The sequence below is a fragment of the Hypanus sabinus genome, chromosome 11 (genome assembly GCF_030144855.1).
Source record: "Hypanus sabinus isolate sHypSab1 chromosome 11, sHypSab1.hap1, whole genome shotgun sequence".
Taxonomy (NCBI): Eukaryota; Metazoa; Chordata; class Chondrichthyes; order Myliobatiformes; family Dasyatidae; genus Hypanus; species Hypanus sabinus.
In genome coordinates, this window is record NC_082716.1 from 35,965,576 (window position 1) to 35,991,678 (window position 26,103).

The 26,103-nt window shown below is 38.3% G+C and overlaps 1 protein-coding gene across 3 annotated transcripts in view; it reads left to right on the plus strand.

The window, feature by feature from the left end:
• Positions 1-26,103, plus strand: part of b4galt2 (UDP-Gal:betaGlcNAc beta 1,4- galactosyltransferase, polypeptide 2) — a 391,100-nt gene that overhangs the window by 323,568 nt on the left and 41,429 nt on the right. For all 3 annotated transcript variants that reach the window (XR_009514727.1, XM_059984119.1, XM_059984120.1), the window contains one exon: positions 5,483-5,605. Coding sequence is in view for 2 of the 3 variants with exons in the window: in XM_059984119.1 (XP_059840102.1) it covers positions 5,483-5,605 (123 nt within the window). In the remaining variant the exon portion in view is untranslated. The remainder of the gene's footprint in view (positions 1-5,482; positions 5,606-26,103) is intronic.

The window sequence follows — 26,103 nt, forward strand, 5'->3', positions numbered from 1 at the left end:
ATCTTCATAATCATGTTGTAAATAAAGCAACTAATCCCTTCTGAGAAGGATTTAAGGTAAAAATCAAATCTGAGAAATCCGTTGAAGTTGAGTTGGGAAAAGATGGTAAAACTTTATGTAAAAACTTTCTGATTTGTAAATATCTGAAGAAATTAGATTTAGGTAATTTAAATTTATTGGAAAGTTGGTCAAAAGACATCAAAGTACCTTCAAAAAAAAGGTCACGAAAACATTTTATACCTTTCCTTTTCCATATGCTAAAGGCTTGATCTGTTAAGGAAGGTTTAAAGAAAAAATTAAATAAAATAGGGCTATCAAGCACAAAGTTTTTCAGAGTAAAAAATTTCCGAAATTGAAACCAAATTCGTAATGTGTGTTTAATAACAGGATTAGATATCTGTTTATTGAATTTAACTAAATCAGCAGGAAGAGAAGAACCAAGAACAGAGAATAAAGAATATCCCTTTACTTCATTGCATTCCAAATTTACCCACTGCGGACACAATAATGAGTCCAAATCTAATTTCCAATACGTTAGGTTACGAATATTATTCGCCCAATAATAAAATCTAAAGTTAGGCAAAGCTAAACCACCATCTTTTTTAGATTTTTTTAATTGCCTTTTACTTAACCTGGGGTTTTTATTTTGCCACACAAATGAGGAAATTTTTGAATCAATGTTGTCAAAAAAGGATTTAGGAATAAAAATTGGTAAGGCTTGAAATAAATATAAAAATTTTGGGAAAATCATCATTTTAATAGCATTAATCCGACCAACTAATGATAAGAATAAGGGAGACCATCTTGTAGTAAGATGTTGTATTTGAAGAAGCATAGGTAAAAAATTCAGTCTAAATAAATCTTTATATTTCTTGGTAATTTTTATACCTAAATAGGTAAAATTATCAGTAACAACTTTAAATGGAATACTGTCATTCAATAAAGTTTGCGCGTTTAAAGGGAATAATTCACTCTTATCTAAGTTTAATTTATAACCAGAAAAACTACCAAATTGAGCCAACAAGGATAAAATAGTGGGAATAGATCTATCAAGATGAGAAATATATAACAGCAAATCATCAGCATAAAGTGATAATTTATATGATTTCTCATTACGGGTAATACCAAAAATATTAGGAGATTCACGAATAGCAATGGCTAAAGGTTCTAACGCAATATTAAATAATAAAGGACTTAAAGGACAACCTTGTCTCGTACCACGAGATAATTGAAAAAAAGAGGATCTATAATTATTTGTAAGAATAGAAGCAACAGGTTTATAGTATATTAGTTTAATCCATGATATAAAATTAGGACTAAAATTAAAATTTCTCAATGCATTAAATAAATATGTCCATTCAACTCTATCAAAGGCTTTTTCAGCATCTAATGAGATAACACATTCTGGGACTGTGGGTGATGAAGTATGAATTATATTAATCAATTTTCTAACATTAAAAAAAGAATACCGATTCTTAATGAAACCAGTTTGATCTTCTGAAATAATCTGTGGTAGTATCTTTTCTAATCTAGTGGCTAAAATTTTTGTAAGAATCTTAGAATCTACATTTAATAATGATATAGGGCGATAAGATGTACACAAAGTAGGATCTTTATCTTTTTTTAAGAATTAGAGAGATAGTAGCTTCATAAAAAGACTGAGATAATCTCTTCTTAGCAAATGCATCATTAAAGATTTCACATAACCAAGGGGAAAGCAAAGAAGAAAAAGTTTTGAAAAATTCTACAATATAACCATCAGGGCCAGGAGCTTTCCCTGAATTCATTGATGAGACAGCCTCACCTATTTCGGCCATAGAGATAGGAGCATCAAACAAGCTACGATCTTCACCAATCAGTTTAGGAATATTCAAATTATTAAAAAAATTATCCATCATGGACAGGTCACCATCAAATTCTGATTGATATAAAGATTTATAAAAATCTTGAAAAGTATTATTGATTTCTTTATGATCAGTGGTTAAATTACCGTCTTGTTTACGAATTTTAATAATTTGTTGCCTGGTCGAAATAGCTTTTAATTGATTAGCTAACAGTTTACCAGTTTGATCACTGTGAATATAGAATTGAGCTCTGGTCCTAATTAATTGATTTCAATTGAAGAAGATAATAATAAGCTATGTTCCATTTGAAGCTCAACTCTCTTCTTATAAAGTTCTATGGTAGGAGTCACGGAATAAATCTTATCAATTTCCTTAATTTTATCCAGTAATAAAGCAATATCTAAATATCTTTGTTTCCTTTTACCAGCGGAATACGAAATAATTTGTCCACGGATAAAAGCCTTAAAAGTGTCCCAAAGTATTACTCTGTCAATTTCTTCAGTATAGTTTGTTGAGAAAAACAAATCAATTTGCTGTTTTATATAGGTGACAAATTCTGGGTCTTGAAGCAGAGTAGCATTAAGTCTCCAAGATCTAACATTATTGGAAAAGTCCGGAATCTTAATAGATAACTTCAAAGGTGCATGATCCGAAATAGTAATAGAATCATATTTACAATCAATAACATCCGTTAATAACCGATGATCAATAAGAAAGTAATCAATTCTAGAATAACTATGATATACATGTGAAAAAAATGAAAATTCTTTATCTTTAGGGTTCAAAAACCGCCATATTTCTGTAATTCCCGAATCAACCATAAAAGAATTAATAAGTAATGCTGATCTATTCGGAAGAGCTTGAATAGGTTTAGATCTATCCATCAAAGGATTCAAACAACAATTAAAATCTCCACCCATTATCAACATATCTTCATTCAGATTAGGAAGGGAAGTAAATAAATGTTTAAAAAATTCAGGGCAGTCAAAATTTGGGGCATAAATATTAACTAGAACCACTTTCCGATTGAAAAGTGAACCAGTTATCAACAAAAATCTGCCCTGTGGATCAGAAATAATTTCGTGATGTGTAAACAAAATTGAGGGGTCTATAAAAATAAACACACCCCTAATTTTAGCGGTACAATTCGAATGAAATTGTTGACCCTTCCAGAACCTAAAAAAACGTTGATTATCCTCCCTCCTAATATGGGTTTCCTGTGCAAAAATAATATTAGCGTTCAATCTATGGAATACCTTAAATATTTTTTTACGTTTAATCGGATGATTTAAGCCATTAGTATTCCAAGAGATAAAATTAATAGATTTATCCATCATGCCAATATTAGTTGTGTATATCATAATAGGTTAAAAAGACACATAACCCATAATTTAGGAAAAAGGAAAATAGATTCAGGAGCAACCGGAGAACATGACACCTCAACAATATTAATAATTTAAAGTTGGCCCATAAACTAAAAGCAGAAAAAAACGCAAAAGCGTGAAAAAAGATCCCTCCCCCTCCCCCCACCCTTCGAAGAAAAGCCAAGCGGCAAGCGCATAATCTAACACTAACCTTACCCCCATTTCAAGATGGCAGCTCCATAAAAAGCTTTTAAAAAAAAAACTAACACCCATATTTAAATATAGGGTTGCAAAAACAAAATATATGTCAATCAGAATGAGAAAACTAATATAATAAAACAAACAATCTTTAACAAAAAAAATAAACATTAAAATTTAAGAGTGTAATATACCTTTAAAAAAATTTCATATATAAATGCAAGAAAGATGACATTTCAAAAACAAAGACTTATGGGAAGAAGAAATGACATTTTGAAAAAGCCATCTTACAAAATATAAATGTAGATTCAACAATCTATTAAAAAAGTTTAATAATAAAAAAAATACCAAAATAGGATCAAAAAAGATTCAATAAACAGTACAATATATATTAAAAAAAACTAAAAAAATTCAAAGCATTCGTCCCATTTCTAAGTACAGGCAAACAAATAAATGTTTATAAAAAGCAGAGTCTTATGGGAAGAAGAAACGACATCTTGAAAAAAAAATAAATCATTATTACAAGATATAGATGTATATATCTGAAACAGAAAAAAGAATTAAAAAAATATTGTAAAAGTTAAGAAAGCATCCATAAAACAGTGATAATAATGAAAAATAAGAGCCAGACCCGTAGAACGGGATAGAAAGTTATAACCCAACTTCGTAGGTTACTTAAAATGAGATGGCACCCTCTCTCCGAGGAATCTTCAACATGACACATAGTTCAAGTTGCACTAGAAGATCTATATTCTTCAACAAATTTCTTCGCTTCTTCCGGTGTTTTGAAAAATTGCTGACTGTTGTCGTTTAACGTAATTCTGAGCTTCGCTGGATACATTAAAGCTTGTTTAAGGCCAATCGAATAAATCTCTGCCATCACTGGTTTAAAAGCGATTCTTGATCTCATTACATTGTAAGAATAATCTTCAACAATTCGGAATGAATTGGTGTTATAAGAAATCATGCCTTTTTTACGAGCTAATCGAATTAAAAGCTCTTTCTCCCGAGGATAATGAAGGCGAACAATCACCGCTCGTGGTTTATCAGACAGAGCCGAAAATCTCGCAACTCTGTGAACACGATCGATAACAGGTTTGGATTGCAAACCTTTAGCACTGAAAGTTTCCCATAGTAATTTAGAGAAAAATTCAGTTAAATCACCGGACTCAACTTTTTCGGGAAACCCGATGATACGCAAATTCTGTCTACGAGATCGATTTTCGAGATCAGTAATTTTAAACTTATACTGATCCATAGTTTTAGCATTCGACTCTACGTTCTTCTCCAACGCTTCAATTGTACGTACTTTTTCACAAATGGATTTTTCAAGAGTCGCGATCTTATCTTCATGCCGCTGAATGTCCGATGCCTGCGATTGAAGTTTAATTTCAAGCGATCTATCAGCTTCTTCAAGTTCGGATATTTTCCTGGTAAGTTTATTTTCCAAACTTGTCAGTCTGCTTCCCAATCTACCATCCAATCTGCCTTCCAGACTCGAAAGTTTAATATCCAGTTTAGCGTCCAAAAGAGTAGAGATTGCGTCGATGGAAACAGGTTCCTTAGACGATTTCTTGCTTGTAGCCATTTTAAGTTTGTCGAGATTAGATCAAATATTATTTTAGGAAGAAAAAGTTAATCAAAAGTATCAACCCATGTGATTAAATTCGAAAAGATTTAATTAAGGGGTGATTATAGTTGAAAAAATGAAGAACGCCTAAAGGCAGATGTTTACGTCGCCATCTTGAAACTCCACCCCCCTATCTTAAGACTTTCAACATCTTGGCTTGTTGTCAGTACCAGATGTAACCCGACAGCATAGACTTGTTTGTACATCTGCCACTGGACAGTGTGGCTGGCTCACATCTGGAGAAAAATTATTAAGTATTGTGGTTCCTTTAAAAAATAGGAATGTGCAATAGTTTGGTACTCACAAAATGCCTTGGCCTTTATCAACCTTTTAAATTTTAACATATAATTATTGTGCTTATTTCATTCCAAGCATTGCATTTCCATTTTAAAGAAGGTGATCAGTGCTCAAGAGTATTCCTGCTAACTTCTGCTTTCTTCTGTTAGGCTCCCATACAGTGGCTACTTCGGCGGTGTCTCCGGACTGAGCAAGGAGCAGTTTTTAAAAATAAATGGCTTCCCAAACGAATACTGGGGCTGGGGCGGTGAGGATGATGATATTTATAACAGGTATGGCAGTATTTGAATCATTGCTATCTCTGACTTAACACTGGAAATATTTAAACAGTTTGTTTGGAGAAGATAACGTGAATACCAGAATTATAAGTAGTTTGGGTTGTGGTTTGATTTGAAGCCCATTTAACCATGCTGTCTATCTCCTCAGTATGAATGTTACAGTGTTGGATTTTAGCTTGGATTTTCTTCCTGGATTTAGAATCTAAGCTATTTGTCTTTATTGAAGCAGTTTTTGAGCTGCTTTAATTAATCCCGCATCATATGGTTTATTTCTTTCTCTCTTGTCTCGTCTCTCTAAATCATTCACTGCTCTAACACTTTCGTGAATGTAGTGGTTTCCAGTTAATTGGACCATTGGTTAATCAGGGCAGCCTCTTATTTGGGACAACTCTTAAAGAACAAAAACTAATTGAGAAAGTAGCGTTTACTTGTGACACTGCTGTTTAATTGGGACAGGAGACTGTTGCCGAACACTTTCTAACTAGAGTCAGTCGTGTGCACTTGTGTGGCTGTTACATACTACACTATGCTTAGAGCAAACTGTTTTTAAATAGTGTCAGTTGCGTATTATCCATTTCAGCCAGCGGATGCTGATTCAGAAAGCAGTGATTTTTGATAACTTGGATCTTGGATTGCAAAACTACTTCATGCAGGAAAACAGTGAAGCCAGTCCATTATTTGCACTAGGTGTCTGCACTGACTTTGTTCATTCACAGATTATCAACAGGACATGGCAGTCTACACTGGATAAGTTCCAGTTGATAACTACTAATACGCAGTTTTATAGTACTGTAGTAGTAATTGGTAGTGTTCTAATTTGCTCTGTATTTCACTTAAATGCATAATTTATTCCTCGGTGAAGCAGTGGTTTTTTTTTTATTAACTTCTGTAACTATTTCCATAAAACTTCGGTTAATCAAGGCCTGTCATTTAATTGGGCCAAAATGTACTGATCACAATGTGTTCTAATTAACTGGAATTCAATGTATCTGTATCCGCAGTGACTAAAGAAGTGATAGCTCAGAACCTGCACTGTGAGACTATTAACGCTCATTTCTATGACAGGGGACATCCGACAGCACCTCTGAGCATGGAAATCGAGAAGTTGCTGTAACTGATTCCCTAAAGCTGCATGGAGTGCACTGCTATCACTTCCTCCTGCATTGTGGAAACCAATGAACTGACAGGAACTTAAACTATTTACAAGCCAGGCTTGCTGAAGGACAGTAAAATTCTTGCAGATTAGGAGCAGTATTTCATTATCCAATTGGCACATCATACCTTAATAGACAATAGGTGCAGGAGTAGACCATTCGGCCCTTCGAGCCAGCACCGCCATTCATTGTGATCATGGCTGATCATCCACAATCAGTACCCGTTCCTGCCTTCTCCCCATATCCCTTGACTCTGCTATCTTTAAGAGCCCTATCTAACTCTTTCTTGAAAGCATCCAGAGAACTGGCCTCCTCTGCCTTCTGAGGCAGAGCATTCCATAGATTCACAACTCTCTGGGTGAAAAAGTTTTTCCTGAACTCCGTTCTAAATGGCCTACCCCTTATTCTTAAACTGTGGCCTCTGGTTCTGGACTCCCCCAACATCAGGAACATGTTTCCTGCCTCTAGCGTGTCCAATCCTTTAATAATCTTATATGTTTCAATCAGATCCCCTCTCATCCTTCTAAATTCCAGTGTATACAAGCCCAGTCGCTCCAATCTTTCAACATGTGACAGTCCTGCCATCCCAGGAATTAACCTTGTGAACCTACTCTGCACTGCCTCAATAGCAAGAATAAAGGACTTAATAATTTAAGAAACTTAAGGTAAATCTGCCACTCCACCCTTGTATTTTATTTTTTTCCAGCACTCTTTTTGTCTCTCCTCTGTGTTTAGTTAATCTCTTCCTATTTACACCTCTGCCAGGCCCTGTTAGGCACCTACCTCACCTACCTCACCCTGTTAGTCTGCACCATCAGCACTTGCGTTGTTCATTCTCTCCCAGTTTCCAGCCTATCAAAGACCTGGACTTTACCTTCAGAACAAGCTCTCACTTTACTACTAATTGACATCAACAGGGATGTCACTGGTCCTAAAACGAGTGTTCCCTGAGCCAAAGTTTACATTATTCTTGTACAGTACTATTACTGATATACATTGCCCACTGTCTCTAGCCTGTCTGTGTTGTGTGTGAGCTGTGTGCAGCTTTGCTTTCAGTTCATACATACAGTGGAAAGCTCCAGCCTCCCTCCACAGATGCTTGCCTGAACGGCTGAGCAATTCCATCATTCTCTGTTTTTATTCTACATCCTGTTGAATGAAGTTTGACAGTTTGTAAGTATATTGAGCCATAACTACTGCTTAAGAATTGCCTCACTCATTTTAAAAAGCATAATTTAATGTGTTGAAGGTAATTTCTTGTAATAGGTAAGATTCTATGCCTTGCTAAAATAAATGTATCATTTTATTTCAATATTTGTTTTCAGTATTACAATTTCCATCTAATATCATATTATGGATGAGAGGGGTTTGGAGAGCTGTGGTTCATGAGACTAGGCAGAAGAACAGGTCAGCATAGACTAGATGGGCCAAAGGGCTTTCTTCTGTGCTGCAGTGCTCTGTGACACTATGAATGTTGCAGACTTTACTTTTTATAAAATGCTTAAAAGGTTCATAATGCTGCTTTCTATTTCATGGTTTGCCATCGGCAAGAATTCTTCAAAATTCTTTGCTCTTCAGCCAGCTCATTGATATCACTGTTAGACCAGTCAGGCCCAAAAGCCGACACCTGATGACAACTGGCCTCACAAGCTATGAAGTGTATGCCACAGAGATTACTAGATCTTTAGGTAGCTTTTATTCAAGGTCAGCAGAGAGCACTGTGACATTTATATAACACTGAGCTAAAGTCGTAGGCACAAATATATAGCTAGGGTGCCTAAGACTTTTGCACAGTATTGTATTTTATGTCTTTCCAGTTACCAAGTAACACGTGATAGTACTGAGCTAGTACAAAGCTAAGTACTCTTATTTCTGTTTCCCAACCACCCTCCTATTTTAACCATGCAAAAGTCTTAGGCACCCTAGCTATCTGTACGTGCCCAGGACTTTTACTTAGTACTGTACATTTCAGGTTAAAATTCTACCCCATTATCCTATATGAGAGATATATTATCAACAGAACGTTAGTATTAACGTGAGCACTCAAGTGGGTTTGTGGCACTGACATGATTGCTCTGCAATTTAGCAGAAGCCTATTTCTGGCCATGAAAACAGTGTTACCAACGCTAAACAATTGATTATAGGGAATGTTGAAGATGATGAAAGCAAACTGATGCATAACCACTTTTCACAGATACAAATTTGAGGACACGGACTTCTAATCATAAATCTGTGACAGCTTCAGAATAAAGAATGTAGCCAGCAGGCCTCTTGGGACTGGAATCATCTATAATTAGGAATGATTCCAGCTGATGCACAGATTGCTTTCATTGGAGTAATGTATGATATCTTAGCCAATATGTACAAATTTCAGTAATTGAAGTTATTATCTCAAATTGATTAACTATGCTTTTTTAAAAGCTATGACTAATGTATTATTTGAAAGATTATTATTTACTGTAGTTAAAACTCTTTAATTAACATTGATGGGGTAAAAGCAAAATTATGTTAACTCACCAATACAGAAACAAGAGTAATCCATTTGACCTCTTACATGCACCCTGTCGTTCCAAGAGATTTTTTTTTGCATCTCAGTCTTGAATGCTCAGCCTCTTATCTGTGTTCCTAAACCCTCATTTTGGAGTTGGCAATGAAATAACCTCCACTCAGTGATCTCACAGTTTGTCTATGCCAGGGAGATTACCCAACACATTAGATTGAGTAGGATTAGCTCTGTGGTCTAATGTATCTGTCATAATGGGATATTCTTTTTGTGAAATTCATCTTCTTTTACTGACTGGGCAAAGATTTTGAACCTGCCACAAGCAGTACTGAAAGAGGAAAGATCTCCTTCATTACTGTTTTTCAAGGCAGTTTACGACACTGAATGTGGGAAATGCAATTAGGTTTTATACAGAGCTCACAAAATTGAATTCACTAGATAACCAGGTTATTTAATTTGGTGGAGAGAGTGTTTAAATAGATAGTGCATGAAAGGAATCTAGATGTTCATGTGTATAAAGCACAAAGAGTTAGCAGTAGTGCCATAACAGTTAGGAAGATAATGGGCATAATGGCCTTTATAGCAAGGGTTTGGAGTCTGGAAACAAAGGTTTCAATTGTACAGGGTGTTGATAAGGTCGCATTCTAGTACTGTGCACTGTTTTGGTCCCCTTATTTATGAAAGGGTATTCTAAGTTCGGAAGCAATCCAGAGGAGGTACATTCAGCTAATTCGTAGGGTGAGAGGGTTGTCCTATTTGAATCAACTAAAGAAGCTGGATCTGCATTCTGTGAAGTTTAGAAGAATGGGTGATGATTATATTGAAATTTACAAGATCTTGTGGGGCATAAACGGTAGATGTTGAAATATTCCCACAAGCTTTTAACAAGAAGGCATCGTTTACAGACATTTACAGGAAATTCAAAGTAAATGTACTATCAAAGTACGTGTATATTACCATATACTGCCTTGAGTCTCATTTTCTTACAGGCAATTACAGAAAGAAAAATACAATAGAGTTTATGAAAAACTGTGCATAAACAAATAAAGGCTGAAAAACCACTAGTGTGATTACAAAAAAAGACGAAGTGTGGAAATAATAAAAATATAAATACTGAGAACGTGAGTTGCAAAGAGTTCTTGAAGCTAAGTCTATAGGTTGTGAATCTCTGAAATTTACTACATCAGAGAATTGCAAGGTAGCATTACTGAGGATACTTAACTTGGAGGTAGATATGATTTTTTTCGAAGATTGAAGCATTGAGGACTATGATACAAAAATGACTTAGGACCTGGATAGATCAGCTCTTTATGGCATTGAATGGCAGAGCAGGCCTGAGGGCTGGGTGCTCTTCTCTGCTCCTATTTCGTGTCTCCTTTTTGAAACGAAGCTATTTCTTTCCCTACAGATACTGCATAAAATGCTGAACACTTCTCTCACTGGTTTTGTTCAGTTCAGATTTCAGCTATATGTAGTTTCTAGTACAGAGGTTTCTGTCTGATCTAGAATGGAGATAAATGCCCACAGTCACCTCCCCAAAGGTGGACTTGAGCAGGACTGCAAAGGAGATGCCAAACAGTGTTGGAGTGAGGACACACCCGTTTTACCTCATTGAGGATGTTGAAGGACTCCGATGTGGAGCTGTCGAAAACTATGGTCCCCTTCATGTTGTCATGGAAAGACCTGATGATACTCAGTAGGACTAGAGGGCAGCCAGTCTTGGCAAGAATCTCAAAGAGGCTTTTCTGCTCACAAGGTCGAACGCCTCAGTAAGATCAATGTAAGTGATGTAGAGCGATTTTTGCTGTTCTCTGCACTTTTCTTGCAGCTGCCTGAGGGAGAAGATCATGTCGATGGTGAACTGGTCAGCTCTGAACCCACACTGAAATTTGGGGTGGACCCTTTCTGTGAGCAGCTGGAGCCCCTTGAGGGCAACTCAAGCAAAAAGCTTCCCCACTACACTGAGAAGAGAGCTGTCGCGATAGTTGTTACAGTCACTCCTGTTGCCCTTGTTCTTGTAGACAGTGGCCATGTTTGCATCCCTCGTGTCTTGGGGTACGCTGCCTTCTCTCCAACACTGGCAGAGGATTTGATGCAGCTCTGGGATGAGGGTGCCCTTGGCACATTTGAGAACCTCAAGAGTGATGCCATCTTTTCCTGGTGTTTTCCCGGAAGAAAGTGCTTCCAGTGCCTTGCTGAGTTCATTTGGTGTGGGCTCTACATCAAGTTCGATCATGGTGGGCAGAGGTTCAGTGGTGTTCATAGCTTTTCCTGTAATGACTGTCTCTCTGGCATATAGCTCCAAGTCATGATCAACCCAGTATTCCATCTGTTGTGTTATGTCCTTGATGACCTCTCCCGTTGATGACTTTAGTGGGACAGTTTTGCTCTGTAATGGAGCAATGGCTTGCTTGATTCCATCATACAATCCTGTGATGTTGCCAGTGTCAGCAGCTTCCTGGATCTTGGAGCCAGTAGTCATTGCCACACTGCCTGGCAGCCTGGTGAACTTCCTTCCAAGTAGACCAGAGCACTTGCAGGTTCTTCTTACTAGGAGAGGACTTGTGTGCTGTCAGTGCTTTTCTCTTCTCCTCAGTCAGAGGCAACAGCCCTTCAGAGTGGGTCTCAAAGCAGTCAGCAGACTTGACTGTTTGAAGGTGGGTATCGCAGTGTTGTAGATGGTTTTCCCGTCTCTTGCTGACATTGGGGTCAGGAGAGCCAGGCAGAACATCCTCCAGGGCTTACACAATCTCTGCTATCTTCACAGGGTCACGAGTATTGTTAGTGTCGATGCGTTGTCCTCCCCTCCCTTCTGGAACGATGAAGTCTTGGCTGAAGTTATACCTTGCTGCGCACAGGGCAGTGGTCAGTGTCTCAATTTGCACTCTGGTCACTGCGCGCCACCTTGACAGTCTGAAGATCGCTGTGTCCTGCAAGGATGAGATCACATTGGTGCCAATGTTTGGATCTCAGATGTCTCCATGACACTTTGTGCTGAGGCTTGGTGTTGAAGAAGGTGTTGGTGATACAGAGGTCACGTTGGCAGCAGAATTCAAGGAGGCACTGGCCGTTTTCATTCACGTTTCCGGTTCCGAACCGTCCCAAACAGGAGGGCCAGCTGTGGTGGTTGCTGCCAACTCTTGCGTTAAAGTTGCCGAGAATGAATAGTGGCCCTTGAGAAGGGACTTCCTCTTGAAGGCTTTCAGAGGAAGAGAGCCTTGTTTCTTGAAGGGCAGTGATGTCCACCTGCAGTCTGCTCAGTTTGTGGTTGATGTCTGCAGTCTGGCGGGTGCAGCTCATATGTTGCAGGTCTTCTGTAAGGCCTGGTGTCATGGTCCATACATTCCTACTACCTATCTTGAGGGCTGGATACTTCTGACGTTTACTTTTTTTGTCAGGTGTAAGGTTATCGATCCATCTGTCCGGGGTTCCCTGAGCCCCACATGCCCAGTGGAGCAGGTGGACTGTGGCGAGGCAGCACCTATTTGACTGGGGACTGCCCAGCTTGAGGCGGGCGGTAGCTGCCCAATGAGATCCTAGGATTTCTCCTTCTGTTAGAAGCAGCCCCTGGCGCCTCACTCTACACGAATCAAATGCAGTAGCTTATCACCAGTAACTGCTGCTTCCCATGTGGTGTCAGTGCTGAGTAGCGATGCTGGCATGCCCTCTACAGGGCGCAAGCCTGGGTGGGAATATTTGAAGAACCGGCTGTCGCCCATGCAGTGGACTCCCCCTCTCCATGTCACTGATGTAGTCCTGGTTGTCATTACTGGGGGGGGGGGGTGTGGTAGTGGGATAAGCTCCCACTACCTGTAAAGTGCTTCAAATGGCGTGCATCTCTAACAGCCTCTGACAGCCAAGTCCAACTCTTGGCCTTCACGTGTGTTTTAGCTACTAATCCTGGCGAAGCTTTCTACTGACAAGAGAAGGGTCAAAGGTGGGCCACTGGCGCTTCAAAACCAGCTTCTTGAGGCAGGTGGGGCTCATCAGCCTTGGACGGCAACCCGCCCAGGAGAAGGAGAACTCTGATTTTAAACCTCTGCTGCCTCGCGACCATACCCAGGCATGGGAAAGGCTTCGGGAGTAAACTCCGAGAAAGAAATCTGGAGCTGGGTTCCTTAAGGTAGTTTGATGTTGTTTACAACTTCACTCTGGCAACCCCTGTGACCACACTGTATCAGCACTTGTCCTTCCCTTGGAGTCAAACAAGGATGTAGTTTATTCGTAATTTGTTGATTTCCAGAACCTAAAACTGAGATGTTAACATTAACAATTTTCAATAAACACAGGTAGGTTGATGGTTATATACACCTGATGTTCTACCAGCTTCTTTCGACAAATTGTTGGAGTTTTCTCTTGCTTCAATATATAAACTGCCTGCTCAGTGTTCAACACAATCAGATTTGTATTGGAAATGTGAAACTGCTTTAATTCCTTTGAGATAAAAACTGTCTGGGAAAATTGTTCATAAGGATCAAATTTGATAAACTTAAATCCATTCCTGCAAGATATCAAGTAATGAGCTGACACTTGGTCATATCAATCTGAAAAATTTTTAATAAGTTTTGCTGTATTTTAGGCAAGGAGATGACTGTATGGCACCAGTTATGAAACTTTTCCCTCCAAGAGGCAGCTTTTGACTGAATATGTATGTTCTCATTTTAAATGCACTTTCTCTATCAGAGTCACTGTCTCAAGTATCAAATTTATAAGTGCACCAATTTTTCTCTAAGGAGCTATTTTAACTTTCAAGATTGCCAGGGTTTTATAAATCATGATTCTCAAGCCCAACCAGACAAACTGCTATTTAGTGACAACTGTTATTTTCTGCAGGTGATAATTGCTCATTTTTGATATGGGAATGAAAGCTAATCTGTCCTTTACCACTGCAAATAGAAAGTTGTTGAAGGGTTTGAGCTTTCAAGTGGCACTAAGAAGATGTGTTTGGAGGATCACATTTCCATATCTGTTTGCAACATGGTAAGCCAGCTGAGGCTGGGCCCGAGAGTGAAGAGCAAATCGATGTCTGGCCGATTTAAGAGCTGGGCAAGATTGGAAACGTTGTGTATGGGTTGATCAAGTTGGTGCAGCCTCGGTCTATGTGCGCATGTTGAAGCGCCGGGGCCTGGGTCTGAGGCTGATTTAATGGACTGGCAGATTGAAAAGACCAGTCTGTCACGACCAGAGGAGAGGGACAGGCTGTTGTTCATCTCACAGCTCACAAGGTTTCCTTCCTTGTCTCTGTGCTGAACGGAGGCTGTGGCCTGCAACTGACGAGCTCCTAGACTAGCTCCAGTGGTGACTGGCTTTGTGTCTGTGAACTCACCTTCATGAACTTCAGTTCTGAATGTTATTTGCTTACTTTATTGTTTGTTTTGTTTTTGCACACTGGGTTTTGACAGTCCTCTTTTTTTAATGGGGCCTATTGGGTTTCTTTGTTTTGTGGCTGCCTGTAAGGAGAGGACTCTCAAGGTTGTATATAGTATACTTACTTTGAACTTTGGACTTTGAACATAAGAGGTTACTTTAGTACTTTGAGAGTAGCAGGTTCACGGAACAGGCCCATTCCTCCACTGTTTATCCCTGTAACTAATCTTTCCACAATACCATCAACTCCCATCAAATTTTATCACACCCTATACACCAAAATCGATTTACAGTGGCTAATTAAATATAGCCACCTGCACACCTTTGGGATATGGAGCACCCAGAGAAAGTCCATGCTAGGGGAAGCACAGTGAATTATTTTTCTACGTTGTCCCTGTTTTATGGAAGCTTATCTTGAGGAGTTCGCAGGCTCTTCTATTGCTGCCTTCAGAACATCTTTAAAAATGCACATCGGTGTCGTTATTGAACTGGGCACGAGAGTTTGAATCTCATCCTTGTAGCTGGGGAACTTAAGAGAGTAATTCTGAAAAGTTAGTAGAAGAATGAGGGGAGATTTGATAGAGATATATAAAATTATGATGGGTACAGATAGAGTGAATGCAAGCAGGCTTTTTTCCAATGAGGCCAGCAAGAAAAAAACCAGAGGACATGGGTTAAGGGTGAAGGGGGAAAAGTTTAAAGGGAACATTAGGGGAGGCTTCTTCACACAGAGAGTGGTGGGAGTGTGGAATAAGCTGCCAGATGAAGTGATAAATGCGGGCTTACTTTTAACATTTAAGAAAAACTTGGACAGGTACAAGAGGTTGATGGAGGGATATGGTCCAGGTGCAGGTCAGTTGGACTAGGCAGAAAAATGGTCCAGCACACAAGAAGGGCCAGAAGGCCTGTTTCTGTGCTGTAATGTTCTGTGGTAATAATGTGACCAAAGATGACTGATTACCAATGAAAACTATTGATAGTGGTTAAAAGCCATTTAAGAGTCTCATGACACCCAGAAACCTGGCTCATATCTGACCCAAACCACTTTGGTTGCTTCTCAGAAATGGGCTAGCACTAACCAGTTTAAGGATAATTAGGGAGATGGACATTAACTTCTGGTTCTGGCACACACATGCTGAATGAGTACACAGAACAAGAACTGAGAACTGTTCAGGGACCCTCTGTGGAACTATTGAATGCTCCAGTACTCAAAGCAGAGGTAACTGATCTCCAAGGAGGGAAACAAATATCTTCTACAAGGGACCTTCTTGCTGCACTTGGAAGTCTGAGATGCCAAAATATTTTCTTCATTTGGGTACTTGTTTCCTTTATTTTTCATAATTGTCAGACAAACACAATGCCGGCTTAATGCTTTTTTGAACAGTTCAGGTCAGGGAGGAAAAGAGTCTGGGTTAACACCAGGTCACCCATTCTTTAGTTGGTGATGAAAGATGGGATCTCAGTCGACATTATGCCACAGTGATGTACTGTTTTATTTGGGTAATGCCACGTACCTATACTTGATTGTGAGACCCAGTGTATAAATGGGTGAGTGGCCCAAGAAGCTAAGCAGACTTTGGGCTATTTCTCCAAGATTTGGAACTCCTGGGCCTTAATATTGTCAACTTTTGCCGAGGCTCTTAGGGTGTAGATGAGATAGGAGCATCCCTATGGGTATAGAGACAAAATGTATTTGCTTTTTAATAAAAAATGCTAATATCAAGTAGGTTGACAAGTCAGTCCGTACCTTTGCAGGGAGATAAACAGAGCACCTGCAGTGTTTTCACTACTTCAGATTTCCAGGATCTGCAGTGCTTTAACTTTTTAAAAATTTCTGCCAATGAGGATTTCTTACAAAAAATGCCATGAGATTTAACTGAGCAAGATTTTGAAATTTGTCCCAAGAGCTTTCCTGAAATAATTTTAAAAGAGCATTTGAGACCGTAAGTGACCGGTGTAACTGGTGCTGCCAGTGAAGCTGGGGACTTTGCATGTGTTCAGATGCCATAATCCTGATGTAATCTGATTACAATTGTAATAAGCAATTTTTTGAAGTCAGACTTTCTATTGAAATGGAAACTCTCGTTGCAGCTCAGTGGGTAAATTGAAGTGTATCGTGAATTATGTATTTTGATTTATTTCTGTTTTTTCAACACTAAACATTTAATTTACTTAAATTAAAATGATGCATTGGTGTTTTCAGTTTCAGTGAAAGTAATTGAACATTTTCCAACATAAAATCTGTAGCATAATTGAAAGAACAGGAGATCAAATAGTGCATGCAGAAAATATTTAACATTCTCATGTGAGTGAAATAATATACCCATTAAAGTAATATTATTTTACATTATCTGAAGTTATATGAAAAATGTAATCTATTTGCATTGTTCATTTATTTTGACCATCCCTAACCACAGTATGTATATTTTAGTTTAATCTTTCTTGAAGGAAATATTATTTTCAAAAATTACATATCATTCATGACTATTCATTCTTTTTCATAACAGTGTTGATAATACTTTCGGTTAGGATCTGTGTGTCCCTTAATGAATGCAATGGGCCAGTATTTATGATGAAGTGAACTGAGGTGCAATTTATCTGTGTGAGAAGCAGTGGTTGTGTGGAATAGCAATGGCACTTCACTGCATCACACAATGCACAAAGCAGTAATGAACCTTGCAAGCCAATTCTCTTCCTAGTGAATTCTGGAATGGAGCATTTGAATCCCCCAGAGGGCTTTTCCTGCCAGCCACTGACTAAGGATGCTGAAGCTTTATACTGCAAGTATGTGATTTTACCTCATCTATAGGTGAACACGGGCAAAATTGTGATTTTAATGTCACATATTTTTAAAATACAGGTTTTTGATAATGTTTCAGTGGATGTGTCCAGAGGGGAAGATTTTTTGTGTGTATAATTATTCTTTGGTAAAGCAGAGTTCAAATTTTTGTCATAAATGTTGTTTATGGATGGAAGTGAATTAAACCTGCAGAATATAAATGAAGCTATAACAGAGGTTTAAAAATATTGTCAGTAGAAGCTTATTGCTTAGAAGAAAGAGTAATGCTTAGGCATATAGATAATAATGAGGGAGAAATACTTGAAAAGGGCAAAACAATACCAGATTTTTATTTTAAAATTAATATTTGAAAGGTAATAGAGGGAAAGGAATCTATTTGAGGATTCTTGAGTTACAAAAATTTGATGTGACTATACTGGTAGCTAAAGCAAGTCAGGATGGGAAATTAAATGTTGCTAGGCATAAAATCTTCAGGATAACTGACAAGATGTAGGGGTAATTGGATTACTTATTAGTTGTTAGCTAGGATTCAGACAAAATCTGTTTATTTTAGGAAAGTAATGGATCGGTTACATCACTGGGTAGGCACTGGGGGAGATATCAAAATTGAAGAAGACATTTCTGCATTAAATTATAATTGTAAAAACATCTATCCAAAAATAATCTGTAATAAGATTCTTTATCATGGAACTGATTTCTTTGTCAATATTCTTTAACTCTATGGAGTGAATGATTTGTTTCAGAGAAATGAAACTTAACAAGTTAGTTAATAAGAGGAAGCTTGCAGAGGTTCCCAACCTGGGTCCATGGACCCCTTGCTTAATGGTATTGGTCCATGGGAACCCCTGAGCTAAGTGTAACAGGGTTGAGTCAAAAATGATCATGAACAGTTAATGATGCAGTGAAAGCACAAATTTACTTCTGCTGCTTGGTTCTGGCATCCTGTTGAAGAACCAAGCACTTTCAAGCAGTTTGCCCATGTGCGAATATCTAATGTCAACTACTGAAAATCTGTTAGTTCCAACATCATGAGTGCAATCTTCACTATTGAGCAAATGTTTTCTTTAAAAGAAAGGATTGACCATTTTGACAGTCTCTGCTTTCTGACTTGCCGTGAAGCATTGTTTGACAATAGACAATAGGTGCAGGAGTAGGCCATTTGGCCCTTCTAGCCAGCACCGCCATTCACTGTGATCATGGCTGATCATCCACAGTCAGTACCCCGTTCCTGCCCTCTCCCCATATCCCTGGACTCCACTATCTTTAAGGGCTCTATCTAACTCTTTCTTGAAAGCATCCAGAGAATTGGCCTCCACTGCCTTCTGAGGCAGAGCATTCCACAGATCCACAATACTCTGGGTGAAAAAGTTTTTCCTCAACTCCGTTCTTAATGGCCTACCCCTTAGTCTTAAACTGTGGTCTCTGGTTCTGGACTCCCCCAACATTGCGAACATGCTTCCTGCCTCTAGCATGTCCAATCCCTTAATAATCTTATATGTTTCAATCAGATCCCCTCTCATCCTTCTAAATTCCAGTGTATACAAGCCCAGTCGCTCCAATCTTTCAACATATGACAGTTACGCCATTCCGGGAATTAACCTTGTGAACCTACCCTGCACTCCCTCAATAGCAAGAATGTCCTTCCTCAAATTTGGATTGTTTGATTTAATTTGATTCCATACAATTTATTTTTTTTTATTTTTGGAACAGGATGTGGTTTATTGGAATAAATGATGTCCATGGAATGCTGTACATGGAATTCACTGTACCTAATAACACTAATGTTTATTATGTTTAATGGTATGAACTGACAAGATATGGGGTTTATTTTTGAGTAAGTGATGGGCTTGTACAGAGTAAATTCCAGTTTAGAACTTAATCAAGTCATAGCTTGATCAGTACTGAAATCATGGTGTTCTATGACACATGAATATCAACTCAAGATGCTGATTTCTTCATGCAGAATTCCTTTGCCATTATGCTATTAAAATAGTTATTTGGCTCCATGGTAAGGGACGTTAATGGTTGATGTGACTAAAATATTGATAGTTCAACATCATATCAAGAGTGAGGTGCAATGACCCAGAAATGTTAATTGCTTTTCAGTCCAGAAAACGTAAATTTTCAATTACATAGCACTGAAAGATATAGCATTCTGTAATCCAACTTCCAAGCAGATTTTCCTCAGAAATCGAGATCTAATGTGTACCGGATGATCTAGCTTTAGAACAACCAAGTCATTCTACAATTGCCGCAAGACTTTCTTCTGGAGAAGGGGAATGAGAATTGTTGACCTGAACCTCATTATGTCTTTTATAAACACGTTTAAATTTCAAAGAGCTTTCAATTGTATGTACATGTGTAATTTCTGATTGTAGCTTTCATTTTACAAAATTCTGCTTTGGTAACAGTTACTCTTAAGTATTAGCTAAGCTGTATAGCATTAAGTCTGAACAGAGGACTTGGGAGTGTGAAAGCTGTACTGTAGTTTCAAGAAGAAAAGGATTGACAGGTTCAAAATATTATTCCAAAGTCAGTCAGTTGATAAAATATAAATACGAAGCTGAATAAAAATGTTTTTATTAAAAAATGCTGACATTTTTGAAAATCAGGACAGGACAACATACACTTAGGATAAAGGTAATCATTTGGACAGCCTGAGGAGGAAAAATAATCATTCTTTTATATAACAGGCTCAGAAGGAATAAACTTAGAAGTTATTTGATATCCCAGCATAATTCAATACATGGGTATGAGGAATTATCCGAATGTAGTCTTTTTTTGTTGATTTCTCAGAAAAGCAAGGAGAGGATATGCATAGACTATTCTAGGCGTGAAATGTGAGGCTAGCCCATGAAATGCAAACTGACACCACTATATGAGGAAGTAGCTGAAGCATTTTACAGGTGAAAAGTGAAGCTTTCCAGCCAAAGAGATACCGCCCCTGCTATTTCCCTGTGTAATTCAGAATAGCATCTCTACAACCTGACGCTGATCTCCTGCATACTGTACAATAATTAAGATTTCCCCTGAAAGGTGTTGTTTTTTGTTAAAAGAGAGGCCATTTTGTGAAAGTGCTGGGAGCTAGCCATTATGTTTTAGGATACATACAGATGTATATGAGCCTATGCTTGTTTTATTTTTATCTCAAATGTTATGTTATTCAGCGCTCTATAAAAATGAGAATTTCGGATTACCCTGCCATAATCAAAGCTTCAGTACTGTATCAAATTTGAATCTTTGCTCTTTTAAAAAAAAATTGCACAGTACATCAGTGAAAGGGAAACGGGGATCAACCTTTTGGTTGAAGCTTGGTATTCTAATTAAAAGTTTGAATTATTTCTCTTACCCAATTGCAAAATTCAAGCAGTTTATTAAAACACTTATCTCTCTTGATTACAAATGCAGTATGTACAGGTAAACAGGCAGCTTGAGCCCAGCAATGGTCAGTCATGACTAAAATTATCCCTGGCTCACTGCATTGTGCTGATTTACTGAGGCAGTCCTCAAGAAACCCAATCATCAGAGAGAAACAGATGTCGACTCAGCCTGATAGATAGAAACTGTTAGGTTTTGTCACAGTTGAAGCATTAAAAGCTGTCAAGTTGGAGCCTCCCCTGCAGACTGTAAACTCATATCCTGTGAAGTAGAAGATAAATTGCATGTGTTACCTGATTTATCGCCCATTTTATCCATTGCACCCTTGATCATCTTCAGAATGAACAGCCTAAAAGTGTGTCACTGAAGAATTTCTATTATAATTTAAATAAATGTTTATAAAATAATGTAATTATAAATAGGTTTAACCTTGAGAACGTTTCTTTGCAAAGGCTAGCCAGGTTGTAGATAAAGATCCAGTTACATACTGTGATTGAAAAATTCTTTGTATTACAGCGGTATTACCACTGAGATGTCAGAGAGCCTGAAGTAATGGAATGATGTTTTGGCTCTAAACAGATAGTTATAAACAATTGTAGGTAAAGCCTTTTAAATCTTTGCTTCGATTCTGCTCGCCTTACCTTTATAGAATTAAACAGAATAGTAAGAGGAAAATAGGTTCATTGTATCTGTCCCTGTTCTTTGAAAAAGCACTTTAATCCCACTCCCCTTCTTTATCCATCCCCCACTATGAGTTTCTTATTCATTTTCAGGGCTATAAATCCTAATTTTTTTTAAACACTGCCATAAATTTGTGTCTATCTCCATGTCAGGCACTGAATTCTCTTGTTACTGGCATTTTTTTAAATCTTGTTTTCTTTCCTGTTTACTTGTATTCAACTGTTTTTAAACAAGGCCATTCTTGGATGCCTTTTCTTCCCCATCTGTCCCAGGCTCACTCTGGGATTCAAGGAAGTGAACTTCAGTCCATGTATGCCTATGATAGTTCTGCCTCAGATGTCTATCTCTGCTATTTTGAGCCATCTGCTAAGATGTTTACCAGAACAATCTGGAAATGATTGTTCTTGTTCTGACTGATTTTCAGCATCCCAGTGGAGAATTGAATGCTCTGCATAATATCCTACTGTATATCCATGCAAATGAGTCCCAACATGCCAAGAATCATGAGCGAGACACTCATCTCCTGCACCTCGATTGGGTTACTTTAATACTGCATTCCAATACCTCATCAACCTTGTGGCAGCTTTCCTTGTTGATTTACCATTTTTCATTGATTCTGTTGTATTTCTGTGTCCTATTGTGAACGCCTACAAGAAAATGAATCTTAGAGCAGTAAGTAGACATACACATACTTTGATAATACATTTACCTTGAACTTTGAACTTTATACAGAGATAATTTAGAACAAAATTACATATTTTTTGTTCTAAATGATCTTATAATGTTCAAAAATAAAGAAAATGCCCATCATATACATAAATGTTAGTCTGTGCCGTGCATGTAATCATTGGAGCTCATTGTTGCGTAAACAATCCAGTTTACTTCACTTCATTTACTCACAGTACTGAAGTGGTTTTGTGCTGAAGAACCTGTCCCAGGAAACAAATAATTGCGCAACATCCAAGGAGAAAGGCATCCAACTTCCTTCAATGTCATGTGCTGGCTAGCTGACTAAAAGTTATCTGCACATTCTCAGTGAGACCATTGTCTGTATGAGCGTTTCCCAGCATTAGTATCTGTCCTTCCACATGGGTTCTGTGAATGTTTCACCATGTTCTTCTCCGATGTTCGTTGTCCATTTCCATTCTCCGTCATTGATCCCATGCTCTCCCGAAAATGGCTCCCCGTTCTTTTCCCAAACTCCCTTGAAAAAAAAAGTTTACAAGGTAATTCCTATTGGCTAATTCAACAACCTAACTTAATCACTTATTTTTAATCTTAAACAGCAAAAATGAAATATTCAATTATATACTGTAATTAAAGGAACACATTGCATTTTGAGAATATCTGCACAAAGTAAAAATACACAACAGCATAACTGTATTAGTAAAATGAAACATTGTCTTAATCCAGGGTGTTGCATACTTGTAGTGAAGAGTATGCTTGAAGTTATCATTAAGCAAGAATGGCAAAACATCTGGATTGAAGTGGTTCTATCAGACAGGGTCAACATAGATTCAGGAAGGGCAGGTCCTGTTTGACAAATTTACTGGAATTTTTTTTAGGGTGTAATGACTGCAGTGGATAGAGGGAACAGGTAGATGTTGTATATTTAGATTTATAGAAGGTGTTCGATAAGATGCCACATAAAAGATTTATCTATTAAGTCAGGATTCCTGGAGTTTTGGGTATTAAATTGTCATGACTTATTGATTAGTTAACTAATAGAAGAAAGAGAGTTGGGATAAATGGAGTTTCTCAGATTGGCTATTAGCAGTGAACAGAGTGCAGCAGGAGTCAGTTGATTGCATTGGTAGTTGAGACTACAATTGAGGATATAGTCTCAAGATTTAAGGGAATGGATTTAGGATGGAGATTTTGGTTTTTGCATAATAGGGGAATTTAGGATATAAGGTAAAAAGCAGGTACTGTGGTAGAGCAGAAACCATGGTCAGATTAGTCATCATCTTAATGAATGGCAGAGTAGGCTGGATAGCCATATGATCCTCTTCTGCCTCTATTAGGTTCCTAGACCTCTCAGAATCAGAATCAGATTTAATATCACTGGTGAAATTTGTTGTTTTGCAGCAGCAGTACAGTGCAATACATAAGAAAAAGATATATAAATTATAATAAGGAATATAACAGTGAACTCCAGTTAATTGAGACATTTTGGCTCAATTAAGCAGCTGCCCCAATTAGCCACAGTGTTTTGGAAATCATTGAAAAGGTATTAAAAAGCCAAACAACTTATAACTTTTTAATTATGTATTTAAATAAAATACAGTAAAAGTTAGAACATTGTCAATATTACTACAGTACTATAAAACTCTATATTAGTTCCTAATAATTGGTGGAAAAATTCTTCCATTGTGCTTTTGATTGGTTCTAAATGAACAAAATCAGCACAGACAACTAGTGAAGATAATAGGCTGCCTTCATACAATGTTTTCGACAATTGCATTCTCCAAATCTTCATTTCCATTGTAACGTTCAAGATGACTGTCAATACCTTCAAGTTCTTTATAGTTGCTGACAAAGTGAAATCAATTCATTTGTAGTGAAATTGTTTTATTTTCTCTTTCAGCCACTTCTGGCATCAAGACCGAATGCTTGAAAATAAAGTGAGCAAAGCAGTTCTGAATTGTTTTGCTGCTTATTTTTCACCAACTATTAGTAACAGAAATAACTTTTCTGAACATAAACACACACAGCTGATGCTATTTAAGAACTATTTGCTCTAAGCATGATGTAGTATGTAATGGCCACACAAGTGCATGTGACTGACGCTAGTTAGAAACTGTTTGGCGACAGTCTCTTCGGAATTAAGCGCCATGGTGTCCCAAATAAATGAAGGGAATCACTGCAATTCTCTCTCAAAAGAGAGAGAAAATAATGAGGTAGTGTATGTGGGTTCAGTGTCCATTTAGAAATCTGATGGCGGAGGGAAGAGGCTGTTCCTAAGATGTTGAGTGTGTGTCTTTTGGCTCCCGTAGCACCTCCTTGGTGGTAGCAGTGAGAAAATGGCCTTTTTGTGGCATTGTCTTTTGAAGATGTCCTTGATGCTGGAGAGACTGCCGTAGTGCCCATGACGGACAGGCTGTGTTTGAACCTTGCTGCAGCTCTTCCAAGTCCTGTGAGGGATTGGTGATGCCACCAGTTAGAATGCTGTCCTTGGTACATCTGTAGAAATTTGCTCAAGTCTTTAGGACATCATGAATCTACTCAAACTCCAGAGGAAGTATTGCTGTTGTGCATTCTTTGTAATTGCATTAATATGTTGGGCCCAGGATAGATTTGCAGAGATGTTGACACCAAGGATCTTGAAAATGCTCACCCTTTCCACTGCTGATCCCTCGATGAGGACTAGTAAGCGTTCCCTCGTCTTACCCTTTCTGAAGTTTACAATCAATTCTTCAGTCTTTCAGATGTTGAGTGCAAGGATGTGGTGGCTCCACTCAACTAGCTGATCTGTCCTACTCCTGTACAGCTCCTTGTCACCATCCAAAATTCTGCCAACAATAGTTGTGCAATCAGCAAATTTATAGATTGCATTTGAGCTGTTCCTTTCCACAAGTCATGGGTTTAGATGGAGTAGAGCAGTGGGCTAAGCACACATTGTTGAGGTGTGCCAGCATTGACTGTTAGTGAGGAGGAGCTGTTATTTCTGATCCGTACTAACTGTGGTCTTCCAATGAGGAAGTTGGGAATTCAGTTGCAGAGGAAGATATAGAGGCCCAGGTTCTGGGCCACGTTGATTATTCTGAGGGTACGATGGTATTCAACACTGAGCTGTAATCATTGATTAGCAACCTGACATAGGTATTGCTATTGTCCAGGTGATCCAAGGTCGAGTGGAGAGCCGGTGAGTTGCATTCTTTTATGGCGATAGACAAATTACAGTTGGTCGAAGTCTTGGCTTAGGCGTGGATTGATTCAGGCCATGTCTAATCTCTCAAAACACTTTATCACAGTAGATGTGAGTGCCGCTGGGTAGTAGTCATTGAGGCAGCTCATCTGCTCTTCTTAGGCAATGGAATGATTGGCACTCTTTTGAAATAGGTGGGAATCTCCAACTGCAGCAGTGAGAGATTGAACATGTCCTTGAACACTCATGTCAGTTGATTGGTACAGGTTTTCAGTGCCCTACCAGGTAAACCATCAGGGCCTGATACCTTGCCAGGTTTCACCCTCCTGAAAGATGTTTTGATGCTGGTCTCCGAGGCCTAGATCACAGCATCATCAGATGTTGCAATTTGCATGGATGTAGTTTTATTTTCCCTTTTAAAGCTTGCATAAAACACATTGAACTCATCTGAGAGTGAAGCATCACAGCCATTCATGATGTTGGGGTTCATCTGGTCCGCAATATTTGCGGGTTCATAATGGCCCGCACACCCTGCCGGAGCTGACGTGTATCTAATTCCATCTCTAACTTCAATTGGAATGGTTTTGTCCATTTTTAATATAGCCCTCTATAGGTTATAACTGGCTTTTTGTACATTTTTGGACCATGGATCTTGAGCACCACAGATATAGCCCTCAGCAGACTGCAGATTTCCCTGTTCATCCATGGCTTTTGGTTTGGGTGTGTCCGGTATATTCTCAA